The sequence below is a fragment of the Cololabis saira genome, chromosome 19 (genome assembly GCF_033807715.1).
Source record: "Cololabis saira isolate AMF1-May2022 chromosome 19, fColSai1.1, whole genome shotgun sequence".
Classification (NCBI taxonomy): domain Eukaryota; kingdom Metazoa; phylum Chordata; class Actinopteri; order Beloniformes; family Belonidae; genus Cololabis; species Cololabis saira.
The window spans coordinates 26,887,517-26,902,321 of NC_084605.1; the positions used below are offsets into that span (position 1 = coordinate 26,887,517).

A 14,805-nucleotide genomic window follows, 5' to 3' on the forward strand; every position below is an offset into this window, starting at 1 on the left:
AGACTACAATTTAACCAGTTATTTTGGTTTCTGCATGAGAAATAATACATTCATATTGAATGCCAGGTTATGTTGCATACAATTTATCAGATAACCTTTTTCAGCATTGAGTATTTTAAACCTTTACAAACGATTTGAATCAATGAAGTTAAACATAAAACGTGTTTTTGTTAGGATATTGAAAGAAAAATCTGTTACCATAAATATAAAATTGCCAAAAATATTTAATAAGATTAACCAGAGTAATTTTGATTTTCACTCTGAAATCAGAAACATTTCACGGCAGCTATCTGGATTTTATGAGCTTCCCAAATGAATGAGGAAATCTCACACCAAATGGTACATTCCTAAGCGAGAACAAACGTGTAGAGAAGAAAACTGATGGTAATGTTCCACATTCAGAAAGCAAACTATACGATAAAAACCGGTGGCAATGCTTAGAAATTAAGTTTATTCCCAAATATAGCATGTTGAGTTTTCTCTGCCTTCAGACTTCAAAAAGTTGAGACTGATTTTTAGGTTTTTGGTCAGGCAGCAGGAGACATTTTAGACATCTTTTGCACATGAAAATTGAGTTCCCAGTTGTCATTAAATGCAGCATGTGTTGCAAGAGATGTTCTACTCTTCAATATTGCAGTAACACACTTGTCTTGAATCCTTTTTTAAATGTGCAAATGCCACTCTTTAAGGAGAGTATTAATTTACATTTTGCTGGTGTCCTTGTCTTTTTCTGAATATCAAATTAATCATTTTCCTTTAAATGGTATAGGAATGCATTCTGTATTTTAATGTAAAAGAGGGTCAATCACATTTTCACCAAATATTTGGTCTCAGTTCCATCAGTTTCAAATGAAAAAGGTTTATTATATTTGGTCTGTTACAAAATCCTTGTTACTTGTTCACCACAGATGAGATTAAACAAATTAAGAATGACTGGTGGTAACAGTTTTCTATTGCAGCTATTGTTAGAACAAAGCACACCGTGCCATCATCTCCAGGGTGAACCCAAAGCTATGATGGTTAAAGTAGTCGTGATAACACATCCACATTTATTACAAATGTCTTTATAAAATAATTTCATTGTGTGAAGTTTGTTAAAAACAAAATAACAAAAAACAAGACTTTAATTAAAAAAACATGTTTATTAACAGGGGATGGCTCTGTAAAAAGTATACCAAGAGAAAACAGTATCCAGAGGGGAAGAAAAGTAAATTTGTTACTGATAGCATTCTAAAACATAAAATACTCAAATCAGGGATCCATCCATCCTTTAAAGATTTTGTTACAAAAGTGTAACAAAAATCATACCAGCAGTCTCTCAATGGCTGTCTGAACAGACTGAATTTGTGGCTTGAGCTGAGAGCCCTCCTTTATCGTGACTGAGGTAGCAATGACCGGGCGCGACACCCCACAGGCCCGACCCAGAGCCTGCTTGGAGCGAACGAACACATAGGGGACATTTTTGTCTTCACAGAGCAGGGGCAAGTGCAGGATGATCTCCAGTGGTTCAGCATCTGCAGCCATCACAATAAACTCAGCGATGCCTCTGTTCAGGGTTTTTGTAGCTGAGGGAAAAGTAGAGTATTATTAGTACACAAAAGACTTAATATGAAAGACCATAAACATTTTATACCTTTTTCTCTGGTTATATACACACACGCACCTCCAAAATACAGGTACACTTTGATCATGTAAAATGAAATAAAGCCTTTGATACCATGAATGACGTCACTTATAACAGCAACTGTTAACATACAACATCCCAAATATATGCTTTGACTACCAGTTTGTAAATCAGTGCACAGATTATGATACATTGCATGTCCTCACCCTCATTGGCCCCCTTCCTCAGCTGCTTGTAGTTGGACGCTTGCTGCACCAGGTCCAGGATGGTTTTGGTCAGCGTGGCGTCGGCCAGCGGGTAGGCCTTTGGGTTCACTGCTGGTTCAGTCTGTAATACAAACAAGAATGCATTATAAGCCAAGTACCAAATATATAAAAGCAGATTATCTTAATGTTAAGGTTGCCGCGCTCTATTTCTCTCACGCTTGCCACATGTTAGCTGATCTGTTAGCAGCACAACACTTACCATTGTGACTTATTTTCTCGTATTCCGGCCCTCTCGGCGAAATGCTTCACGGAGGACTTTTTGCCTTTGACTTGGCTGTAAAACGGCAACAAAAGACAATATGATTTCTTTCTCGCTGTACTTTGTAGCGCTGTTGACTGCGTTAGCCCTTCTTGATGCTGCCAATCCAAACGTTTCCCGCACGTGTATGGTTGTGGCTCTGCACATGCGCACTGGGGGACAAAAAAAACCCACAGGAAACGCTTATCGCCATCTAGCGGTCATGAGCAGAATGGCCTGACAGATTTGTAATTAAATTGTGTACATATGTATGTATATACATGTGTTTGGGCTCAGCCCATCCCAGCTAATTTCAGGCGAGAGGCAGGTGTTCACCCTGGACAGGTCGCCAGTCCATCGCAGGGCCACATATGTGTGTGTTTGCTCGGTTTTGTTATTTTCACTACAGTTTTCAGCAATCATATACAGTATTCATGAAACACAAGTCGTATGAGTAAATATCAACATTTTAAAAGAAATCAGAAGACCCGAGGCAACAGATTGAGGGTGACATTATGTCACCGTGTGACATAGAGACGATCATTTTTCCAACGTCTAAATCGAAAATCCAAAATAAAATGTGTAAGGGTCTTAATTGTCTAGGTGGAAGATACTGTAAACAGACAACCAGGGGCCTGTACTACGAAGCGGGATTTGGGGTTAGCGAGGTAACTTCAGGTTTAACCCTGGGTTTTCAGGACTACGACGGTGGTTCACTTCTTAGCGGGGCACATCGCCATGGTAACTTATGCTGAACCGCTAACCTGCTCCGGAGCAGGTTATGTTCGAGATACAGATCGCCGGGTATAAAAGCACCGCCCACTGACCAATCAGCTCTCTTGGAAAATGGCATGCCCTTTCGAAGAGAATCCAGTGGAGCCCGGTGCGCGGATCGTGAGAGGATCCCTCCGAAGAGAACGCGTATTCAGGGACCACCAAAACCCCTTTGCTTTCCCTGATGAGTACCTGTATGAACGATCCAAAAAAAAAGGAAAAAAAGAAAAAAGAGGTGGAGGAGAAAATAAAAAATAAATCAATCAATGAATAAATAAAACAAATCATCACCCAAAATCCGATGTACAGTCAATCCAAAACTAATACCAATTAAATAAATAAATCAAGAAGAAATGAAAAAGAAGATGCATTTGTAAGGGGATAGCAAAAAAGGGATTTTCAATTTCGTCCCTCGAAAATTCTGAGAAGTCACTAAAATACTAAATACCCCCCTCCTGAAAAAATAAAAAATTAAATAAAATAAATAAAAAAACCCAATTCTTTGGTACAGCATCAGCACAAGTTATCGGTCAACAACAATAGTTATAGAACCAATATATACAGACTGTCTCAGAAAATTAGAATATTGTGATTTTCTGTAATGCAAACACAAAAACAAAAAAAATGTCATACATTCTGGATTCATTACAAATCAACTGAAATATTGCAAGCCTTTTATTATTTTAATATTGCTGATCATGGTTTACAGTTTAAGATTAAGATTCCCAGAATATTCAAATATATGTTTATATCCCTATGAATTTACGCATTTATACAGTCAGCGATCTTTTGCCAGCTGTCTTTCCTGCATTTTGCAGCTGCAACTGTGTTGCTTTTTGCCTGTATTATATGCCTATACTCATCATATTTCCGTAAAATTATTGTTTGCTCTTCGCTACTGAAATAAGCGGCTCTGACAGCGGACTTCTCCATGCTTGCGATTGGTCATGCGCTGAAAACACTGCCCCTTTTATGTGCACGCGCTCATATCCAGATTGGAGAAACCTGGGTTGATATACCGAGTTGATAACCACCGTCGTGTGACCGCTTAGCGTGATTGCAATTGTCCCGCTTAGTGAATCTGGATAAGGAAAAGATATTCTGGATATGTTGAACTTGCTTCGTAGTACAGGCCCCAGACATACTCACACCTACTAAAGAAATACACTTTATTTTCATCCAGCCATCCATTGTCTATACCCGCTTTATCCTTTTGCAGGGTCACAGGGGTCTGCTGGAGCCTATCCCAGCTCATCACAGGCGATAGGCAGGGGTTCATCCAGGACAGGTTGCCAGTCTATCGCAGGGCCACATACAGGACTGTCTCAGAAAATTGTGATAAATATTGTGATAAAGTTCTTTATTTTCTGTAATTCAATTAAAAAAAACAAAAATGTCATACATTCTGGATTCATTACAAATCAACTGAAATATTGCAAGCCTTTTATTATTTTAATATTGCTGATTATGGCTTACAGTTTAAGATTAAGATTCCCAGAATATTCAATTTTTTTGAGATAGGATATTTGAGTTTTCTTAAGCTGTAAACCATGATCAGCAATATTAAAATAATAAAAGGCTTGCAATATTTCAGTTGATTTGTAATGAATCCAGAATGTATGACATTTTTGCATTACAGAAAATGTTAAAATGACTTTATCACAATATTCTAATTTTCTGAGACAGTCCTGTATATACAAACAACCAGTAATACTCACACCTACGGGCAATTCACTGTAGAATCACCAATTAACCTAGTATGCATGTTTTTGGACTGTGGGAGGAAGCCGGAGTACTTGGAGGGAACCCACGCAAGCACGGGGAGAACATGCAAAATCCACACAGAAAGACCCCTGGGAGCCATGGAGTCAAACCAGGAACCTTGCTGCTGTGAGCCAATAGTGCTAATAGTCCATGGGCCAGAGCCCAAAATTTCACTCGTCAGTACCACTCAAGGTGACCAAACTTGCTTATAATTTTTGAAAATATCCACGTCTATAGATGATATTTTGGTATGATAACCCTTCCTGAGTGGCAGCTGTATCATAGTTATCAGCTCATGAAGTTCAGAAAATTACATTTTAGATGCTGCTGCATATCCTGGTTTAGACTCATGTACAGGATATCTGTCAATGTTTCACAATATTGTCTTTGGTATCATTTTAAAGGGGACCTTTGAAGCTTTCATTCAAGCTAAGATGTGATACATTTCCTGAATCCTTATGCTCCTATGAGTATTCCAGTTTTTGTATTTTGTGTCTCTGTTGTTCCTAGATGACACAGGGATAAAATATACTATATCATTTAGGCGAAAATTGTGTAAAAATGTGTGTTGTTTATAGTTTAAAGAGCTGCAGTGATCTCTATGTTGGTCAGAAAGATTCTCATCTTAGCTTGAATGAATGCTTAAAATGATACCAAAGACAATATTGTGAAGCATTGACAGATATCCTGTACATGAGTCTAAACCAGGATATGCAGCAGCATCTAAAATGTAATTTTCTGAACTTCATGAGCTGATAACTATGATACAGCTGCCACTCAGGAAGGGTTATCATACCAAAATATCATCTACAGACATGGATATGTTCAAAAATTATAAGCAAGTTTGGTCACCTTGAATGGTACTGATATCTGGTCTGGCCCATGGACTATAACCACTAAGCCACCATGCTGCCCTATTTTTAACAATAATAGACAAATGGCTCTTATTAACATATATACAATTTAAAAGTGAATGATGCAGCAGTATGAGGTAGTCATGGTTATTGAAAGGTGCATTGTTACAGCATATGATTGTGGTTATTATTATTATTATCATCATCATCATCATCATCATCATCATCATCATCATTATTATTATTATTATTATTATTATTATTATTATTATTATTATTATTATTATTATTATTATTATTATTTCACAGTGGTTTATTTTTATTTTATTTTGTCAGAACAGGGCCGGCACGTGTTTGCATTCGTCACTCACTCGCGGTGAAGAACGCGCGGTGCATGCTGGGTAGGGCACTTTGAACGGCAGCCATATTGGCGCATCGTCCTGAAGGAGAGAGGGGAGATGAAGGGGATCCGGGGAATCAGCCAGCTATCGGTGAGAAAAAACACACAAAAACAATGTTTGTGTGACATGTCATCTGTAGACACACACAAACTAGTTTCACTCTTCGTTGTTGTTATCGGACAGCATGAAAACACAACAAAAAATGGTCGCATCGGGAGGGACGAAGAAGCGGTCAGCTAAAGCTCGTTATCACTATTAAACCTGCACTGAACCGCTTGACAGCGTTACATCATTAACTACACATATGTCACCTCGTCATAGTCTTAATTAAACCCCTCTTAAACCACATTCGCTTAAATTAGAGCCCTCCAAGTAATTAACCTCTGTCACAAGTCACAATTAGCAGTCGTGTCTGTCACAGCTGAGACTTGTGTCCTCCCACTTTTCAAATAAAGTTTGGTTGATTTGAATATTTGTAAAATCTAAGCATGAATCAATATTATGAAACCAAACAAAAAGATTTCTGATTTCTCTCTGTTTTGTAAAAAAAACAAAAAAACAACACTAATTAATGTTGGAAGCTGCTATTGAATTTGATATAATGAGCAAATCTCCCATTTGTTCATATATTTTAATATAACATGTCTGTGAACACTTTAAAGACTTCCTATCAGAAATAAGTTGAATTTTGATGATAATGTGGATTTAATGCCAACAAATTTGATGTAAATGAGAAATTTGCAGTTACTTGACTGTTACTCTAAAAATAATATATTGGTCCATCTATATAGTTTTAAGTTGATAATGATGTCTACATGTATATACTTACTTCAATTTGAGGCAGATATACTGGTGGTGTAGAAATGGATGATTCATGTCTGAATCACATTGTTATTTCAGAGTGCATGCTTATTACACATACAACATGAAAGTGTATTGCCATCATTTTTCACAGCATACTCTGATATAAGCCATCTTGGCTGAAGAAGGATCTTTGCTCTCGTCTGTATTTAAAAGCGACTTACATTTCAGGATAAACAGGGGAGACCAGGACAACCGAGCCACATGTCCTCTGTTCGGATGGTTTGATTTGTGATCAAAACAGGTGTAGTTTCCAGAATTTCTTCTGCGTGTCATATTGGTCAGAGCAATAATATGGATTTTTTTTTCTATTCACAAAATAGTGTGTGATGTAATTTCCTGAGAATATGATCACTAAGTGATGACAGGTTTCATATAAAAGGAACTTGAAACTAATTTATAAGATTAAATAGCACCAGAAAAGTGAAACATTGAACATGCATTTCATTTGAGGGGTTACTGATAGCTAAACCATTCTTTCTTCTCTGCATTAAGGAGACTTTGCACTAGGGCTGGGCGATATGGACCAAAAGTCATATCTCGATATTTTCTAGCAAAATGGCGATACTCGATATATATCGATATTTTTTCTGTGCCATAATTGGGGTTTCCCCCAAAGCATTATAGCATAGCATCTCTGTTAGCTTTTTTTTTTCTGAGGCAAACCCTTAAAATAACAGTCAGTTTCAATACAAAGCCACATGCCAAATGTCACACAGGTTCCTTTATTAACAGAGGTCTGCACAATATCAAAATGTATAAAACAAATGAAATAAAAATAAACTGCCTGCATATATAGACTAAAAATGCGTCTTGAATAAAATAAAACAAATATCCCTTTCCTGCATGAAAATGAAATTAAAATACACTGTGCAATTAATACAATGTAGACAGTAACAGGCAGACTTTTCCACTGAGGTTGACAGTTGTGCAAATGACAAAACATTTGTGCAAATCTCTAATAAAACATTCAAGTCAATTTGTCACAAAATAAGCTATATCAAAATCATTAAAAAAAAAACTTTAAAAAAAAAAAATCGATATAAACAATATTGTCTCGTACCATATCGCGTTTGAAAATATATCGATATATCGCCCAGCCCTACTGTGCACCCATTTCTCGCACTGCCCCAGCATCAGCTAACAACCCACCAACGCATTAGTTACGATGTCCTGCCTTCCCGTGTCCTTTGTTTTTTCCAGAAAAGGCTTTACGCAGCCCAGGCTGCCCGTAAGGTGGAGGTCACAGGGTTTCACCCACAGGATGTGCAGGTCAGTGGTTGCTGACTTATTTTTCTTCTCCACAGAGACGGTTCTATGCCGCTGCCAGGCAAGGCCAGTCCCTTACCCAGCCCTTGGCTGGCCTCAAGTTCTCTCCTGGGGCTGCCCACAGCTATCAGGATGTGCATGTAGGTTGGGGAGTGTCAAAAATGACAGTGATTTATTTGGGTGGGGGGGCTTTCTGAGCATTAATATATAATTTGTTACTCCAGTTTTAAGCTTTTCTCTCTTCTTGCTATGCCTAATTTGGTACATTTTCAAACAAAATGTCCAAAGTATCTTTGATGATGAGCCTCTCAACTATGAGCTAAGTCTTGCCGTTAACCATCTGCCCTTACTTCATGGAAATGATGAAACTAAAGTAGTAAACTAAATGCTCTACATCTGTCCATCTGTCCAGGTAACTAAAGCGCCCAGTGGATTGGTGATCGCTTCACTGGAGAATTATTCTCCAGCCTCCAAGATTGGTGTGTTCGTAAAGGCTGGCTGTCGTTATGAAACTCCTGATAACATGGGGGTCACCCACCTCCTCCGGCTGGCCTCCAATCTGGTATGAAATTTCAACATGGCGTGTTTTCCTCTCGGTTGTCAGTATTGTGCTTACTGAATAAGGAATAACCACATTCTGTGCTGCTGAATCACAATAGTGAATAAAGCTGCAACTTGGTGTGGTGTTTACTTGCATTTTTCCTTTTACAGACAACTAAAGGAGCATCTGCGTTCAAGATATGTCGTGGTATAGAAGCAGTGGGAGGCAGTCTGAGGTCAGTAATTTGAAGAAGGAAAAAAAAAAAAAGTTTTACCTAGCAATGAGGGTGTCATAACTCTAGTTAATCTGTGCATATCCCTGTTTCTGTGCAGCGTTTCTTCATCCAGAGAAAATATGATTTACACCGTCGACTGCTTGAGAGATGACATGTGAGTGTGCTGTCCGAGAGTATTAAATTAGCTTGTGGTTTGAAATGGCTCATGTTTGTAGTGATAGGAATAGACATGTTGAAAATATCAACATTCAGGCACAGAATTATGACTTTTCTAAATTAATGTCAACTACTATTTTGGTGAAACGTTAATCTGTCGTAACATGGACATTGTTTTGAAGAAAAAGATGTTGCAGGTTTGTGATAATGCTAGCAGAGTCTCATCACCACATCTCCGGTGTCTCCCAATATTGACCTGCAGTGATACAGTGATGGAGTTTTTGATCAACGTGACAACAGCACCAGAGTTCCGTGCATGGGAGGTGTCGGACCTGACGCAGAGAGTCCTGCTGGATAAGACACAGGGTGCACAAAATCCCCAGATAGGTGGGCCTTTAATTTAGTTATCGATAATTTATCACTCTCCTACAGGCATGTATGAGAATAAATTCAGACAAATTATTTTCTCAGCATGTGGCACCAAGTCTTGGAGAAAAAAAATAATACATTCAATTTAATTAAAGCACTGTGAACTATTCTACTGGTTAAAACTGAGTTTCATTCTTTGGCTAGGCTTATCAGAAAGATTAATAAGGAAATGTGTTGTTCTATCTGCGGACACTTAATTTAATTTTTTTATATATTTTCTGTTTTTTAAAGTGAATTTACAACAAATGGTATTATTAATTAATTAGCAGGTTTCAGGGTTGTGCACTACATGCAGATAAGATGAATTTATATGTGAGAATGAACATTCATCTGATCATAACTGTGGTGTGGTTCATTTAAGATTATTTTCTCTTTCCAGGTGTGATTGAGGGTCTTCATGAAGCAGCCTACAAAAACGCTCTCGGTAACTCCCTGTACTGTCCGGACCATATGGTTGGGAACATCCAGTCTGAACATGTGAGTATTTTTAAGTGCTAATTGTTTAAGTCTGAAGGTTTTGTTTTTTTTTATTCCTCTTTTGAACACATTTTAAAATGATTTCTATATGCATTTATTTCTCCTCAGCTGCACCAGTTTGTCCAGAACAATTTCACAAGTGCAAGAATGGCACTTGTTGGACTTGGTAAGAAGGAATAACATATTTAAACATAGTAGTAACCTCAAAGATTTGGACACCAGAGCAACATGCCCACATTTATGCTCAATGACCTAAGGGTCAGTTGTGATCATGATGCTCACCTTTCCTCCAGGTGTTGAACACGCTGTGCTGAAGCAAGTGGGGGAGCAATTCCTCAACATTCGCAGTGGAGCTGGAACCACAGCGCCTAAGGCTCAGTATCGTGGAGGTGAGAATGCATGTGGACTATACATTACAATTTGTTTGTTTGAGCATCCTCACTTCTCTGCATTTTCATCACCTCCAGTTTTAATTCTGAATTTTCTCTATCTCATCATCTCATCTCAGGTGAAAAACGTCTGCTAAGCACCAGCAGTCTGGTCCATTCAGCCGTGGTCAGCCAGTCAGCCGCAGCAGGCTCCAGCGAGGCTCTGGTGTTCAGCGTGCTGCAGCATTTGCTGGGAGCTGGTCCTCACGTCAAGAGGGGATCTGGTGTCTCCAGCAAACTGATCCAGGGTGTTGCCAAGGCAACTGCTGACCCCTTTGATGTGAGTGGCTGTCAGTTTGGGATATAATGAGGCTATTTTCAAAAGTATCAACTATGACAACCCTTAAATGTAGCTATCAATCACATGAAAGACTTTTTTTCTCCTTTGGTTTTTAATTTAACAGGTCAGTGCTTTCAATGCAAGCTACTCAGACTCTGGTCTGTTTGGAGTTTATACCATTTCCCAGGCTGCAGCAGCTGGTGATGTGAGTATGACATAGTCATGACAGATACAACACAGTGACCAGTCTGTATCCACTGTTTATTTATTTATTTATATATATATATATATATATATATATATATATAAATAATAGGACTGGGAATGGTAAAATGTGTTAGTGGTGACCACTCAAATCAAATCAAACTTTATTTATAAAGCACCTTTCATACATAAAATGCAACACAAAGGGCTTTACATAAAACAAATAAACATAAAATCTATTAATGCCCTGGCCCCCTCCCCGCACACACACAGACAGACACAAGCACACCACAATTCACCCAAGTTAGACACACATGCAGACACACGGTGTAGACATGGCTGAGCACCGAGGATCCAGGTGAGGAAACGGTAACAGGGAGCCGTCCACGCCAGGAGGTCTCATAGCCCGCAGCTACAAGGGTTTCCTCCACAGAGATCATCCCGGCCCGGACGGATAGAGGAGTCCACACCACAGCGGTGAAGCCGTGGTGCAGAGCTCCACAACCATCCAGGCCAGAACCAGGACGACCCCCAGGACGACCCCCTGCAGGCCAGAGTCACTCCCAGCATGGAGGCTCCCCATGAGGAAACACTGGAGATAAAAGCTACAAGAAAGCAGGATAAAATATACCGGTACTAAAAGAGTTAAAAAAGTATAACGTAACCTAAAAACATAATCCTAAAAGTATGTCTAGAAAGCGAGACATTAAAAACTAAAAGAATAAGACAGTAGAATGTATAAAATAGACCATAAATAACGACTAAAACATTTAAATATAACATTGAGATAAAACAATGAAAATAAAATATGATAAAACAGGATAAACTAAAGATTAATATAAAACAGAGTAGTAACATCCAATAAAAATAGGGGTGAGCATAACAAATGTAAAAGTTAAATGAGTCAGTTAAAAGCCTGATTAAAGAAATGGGTATTGAGCCTCTTTTTAAAAACATCAACAGTCTCTGCGGCCCTGAGCTTCTCCGGGAGGCTGTTCCACAATCGGGGACCATAATAACTGAATGCCGCCTCCCCGTGTGTCCTGGTTCTAACTTTTGGTATCGTTAAAAGGCACCGGAGGACCTCAGGGTCCGCGAGGGTCGATAGGGTAAAAGTAGTGCAGACACATAAGACGGCCCAAGACCATTAAGACACTTAAAAACTAGTAAAAGAACCTTAAAATCGATCCTGAAGCGCACGGGGAGCCAATGCAGCGATTTTAAAACAGGTGTAATGTGCTCCCGCCCTCTGGTCCTCGTCAGCACCTGTGCGGCTGAATTCTGTTGGGAAGACCAGAGAGCAGGGCGTTACAACAATCTAAACGACATGAGATAAAAGCATTACCACCTCCGTACTAGCCTGAGAGAGAAATGGGCGGACTCTGGCTATGTTCTTAAGATGGTAAAAACCTATCTATTGTTATGTTACGTCTTAACACTGTTCACTTCTGTCGTTTTTAGGTGATAAAGGCCGCTGTTGCCCAGGTGAAAGCTGTTGCTGATGGTGGAGTCACAGCTGCTGAACTCACTCGAGCCAAGTAAGAGGCACATACTGATCAAAATTCAAGAAATTAAATGTTATGTATTAAATGGCTGACCAGTATAAGGTTTTTGGGGGTTTATAAAGAAACTGATATTAAAAGGACCACTGTAAAGACTTGGGGGGAACTCTGAGATTTGCATTAACATGATACTTGGGCTGCAAATAGAGATAAGAATAATCTAAGTGGAAGTCTTAGAGCCACTTTATTTGATTAACTGTGATGTTATGCTATTTTAAAAAACGTTATCTACATTATGTTGTTCCATTTTTATTTTATTTATTCCCCCCCCGTCCGAGAACAGAAAAATCGATCCATTTGAATGTTTTCCTAATGAAGTTTGTGCCTCATAATTAGCTTTTCTACTCTTGTAGGAACCAGCTAAAGAGTCACTTCCTGATGTCCCTGGAAACTACAGAGGGTTTGCTGGACGCCATGGGCACTCAGGCTTTGACCAGTGGATCATACCACTCACCTGAGGAAATCTCCAAAAACATTGACAACGTGTCCTTGAATGACGTTGCTAGTGTAAGAAATATCAGCATTAAAGTTAATGTTAGGACACTGACTTGGACTTGATGTCACGTTTAACTGAAAATTGCTTGCTCATTGCTCAAAGCATTCAAGCAAAGACTTATTTGGACACATTTTGTGTGGTTTGTGATATATGTTGGTATTTACTTAGTTCTTGTCACTTTCAGGCTGCCAAGAAATTCGTGACTGGGAAGAAGACGATGACATCTTGCGGCAACCTCGTAAAAACCCCCTTCGTGGATGAGATCTAAAGTCCTCTTCATCACCTCACAGTTTTCCTTGATTTGCGGCAAAGCAGCTATCTTTTTCCTCCATATTTTTTCAAAATAGAGGTCACTGTTTTTTGCAATGCTGCTTTTCCAAAAATAAATTCACAACACCACTCATTTGGTATTTATTGGTGTCGTAAAAGTAAATATTGAGGTGATGCTGTTCATATGCATCACAGTACTGTGCTTCTCTTACCTGTCCACATTAACTGTATAGCTGATGTAAAATAAGGAATAAAGTCTATAAACCTTAATAGAGTTTCACCTGCTTTGTTTCTTGGATAATAAAATGTAGTTGCAGCATGATTCGCATGCTATTTATGTGTACTTTTAACCCAATGTGATAAGGGACAAAAAAAACAAAACCGTTCACAACGTTGTAATCTTAAACTTCACATTAATATGTGTGATCACTGTGTGCGACTAAAGCACCTTCTGTATAAAACTATATTAATTCAAAAGGTGTGGACGAGCCTGTTCTCGTTGTCTTCTCGCGAGAGTTCACGATTAACCAGGCATGGAGACAAAAGCTGACTATATTTTAGTTTCTCATACGAGTCTGGCATAATTTTACAGAGACTACTGTAAAATTCAGCTGGATATAAAAAAAAAGAGGATTGACCTTAAGGATATAGAGATTTTAAGCGGTAGAAAAGCGCTTTTATGCAAGTAGGGGCGGTGTTTCCCGTCTGCGCTCGTCCGGGCGAAAGAAAACGCTTCCTTATGGAGAGACGGCTGGATGAAGGATTCATGCAAACTTAGGATGTTAGGAAGTCTACTGCATTGCACGAGTCCGTGCTCACTAATGGATAATTAACCGGCGACTATAGCACACAAACTCAATTTCCGGTGGGATTTCTTCTATTCCCTTGAATCACGCCGGGATGTTGTGGAGCATCCGGGGCTGAGTGACCCATGAGCCCGAGCAGCGAGCCTCTCCTCCGGGGCTGGGGAACAGCTTAACACCGCCTTCAAACTGACATGATGTGCGGGGAAACGGCGGATCAGCCCGAGCTCACAACCATCACTCCAAGTTCTGCATCGCCGGCCGGTATGATGGACTGATGTGCAGCTTTAAGGGATTCCTAAATGTCCTGTCTCCCTCGTATTAAAAGGCGAGACAGTGATCCCAAAGCTGTGTCTCCTCCGACATGGATAAACTCACTGTGATATCAGGATGCCTCTTCCTCGCTGCAGATATCTTCGCCATCGCCAGCATCGTCAACCCGGATTGGATCAACACTGGAGAATCAGCTGGTAGGGTGATGATGACACTTTGTCCCGCTGTGGCTCTGCCACTGATCAGGTGACAGGGGACACAGTTTGTGTAAACATTTGCAGAGAAATAAGTCAGTGAGGGTTTACTTCAGGTGAGGTGTGAAGCCCATACCATGATGCTGCCGCCACCATCCCTCCTAAGTCAGTGTGAAGATCCTTGGAGCCAATGCCTCCTCTGATCAAGGAGAGAAAGTCATTTTCCTTTGAATAGTGGTTTGGAAAATATAAAGTAGACTGCTGGTTCTTACTGCAGCTCAAAGTTTTCTAAAGTTGTGTCGAGGACAACCAGAGCCTCTCCTGGTTACTTTCCTCACCAAGAACTGGCCTAAAATGTCACCAAAAGAGTGCTGGTGGCTATTTCTACTTTTTTACTCTAAGTTTT

General features: G+C 39.5%; 3 protein-coding genes across 5 annotated transcripts in view; 2 read left to right on the plus strand and 1 right to left on the minus strand.

The window, feature by feature from the left end:
* Positions 1-1,122: 1,122 nt before the first annotated feature.
* Positions 1,123-2,289, minus strand: snu13b (SNU13 homolog, small nuclear ribonucleoprotein b (U4/U6.U5)). The gene is made up of 3 exons (XM_061707954.1): positions 2,090-2,289; positions 1,831-1,951; positions 1,123-1,565 (listed from the first exon to the last, which is right to left on the minus strand). Exons 1-3 carry the CDS (start codon positions 2,090-2,092, stop codon positions 1,303-1,305), a joined length of 387 nt encoding a protein of 128 aa, XP_061563938.1. The 5' UTR covers positions 2,093-2,289; the 3' UTR covers positions 1,123-1,302.
* A 3,612-nt stretch (positions 2,290-5,901) lies between these two features.
* LOC133419270 (cytochrome b-c1 complex subunit 2, mitochondrial) lies at positions 5,902-13,399 on the plus strand. Of its 2 annotated transcripts, none has more exons than XM_061708342.1 (14): positions 5,902-6,011; positions 7,986-8,054; positions 8,464-8,613; positions 8,763-8,827; positions 8,925-8,981; positions 9,246-9,370; positions 9,792-9,889; positions 9,998-10,055; positions 10,183-10,278; positions 10,398-10,597; positions 10,722-10,802; positions 12,263-12,339; positions 12,717-12,870; positions 13,044-13,399. In XM_061708342.1, exons 1-14 carry the CDS (start codon positions 5,979-5,981, stop codon positions 13,125-13,127), a joined length of 1,347 nt encoding a protein of 448 aa, XP_061564326.1. In that variant the 5' UTR covers positions 5,902-5,978; the 3' UTR covers positions 13,128-13,399. The 2 variants fall into 2 exon arrangements, with proteins under 2 accessions (XP_061564326.1, XP_061564325.1); XM_061708341.1 differs by lacking the exon at positions 7,986-8,054 and adding an exon at positions 8,090-8,191 and having other exon boundaries at positions 5,922-6,011.
* A 254-nt stretch (positions 13,400-13,653) lies between these two features.
* The window catches only part of LOC133419477 (uncharacterized protein C16orf52 homolog B-like), a 12,505-nt gene continuing 11,353 nt past the window's right edge, over positions 13,654-14,805 (plus strand). For both annotated transcript variants that reach the window (XM_061708670.1, XM_061708671.1), the window contains exon 1: positions 13,654-14,402. In XM_061708670.1, coding sequence (XP_061564654.1) covers positions 14,297-14,402 — 106 coding nt within the window. In that variant the 5' untranslated portion in view covers positions 13,654-14,296. The remainder of the gene's footprint in view (positions 14,403-14,805) is intronic.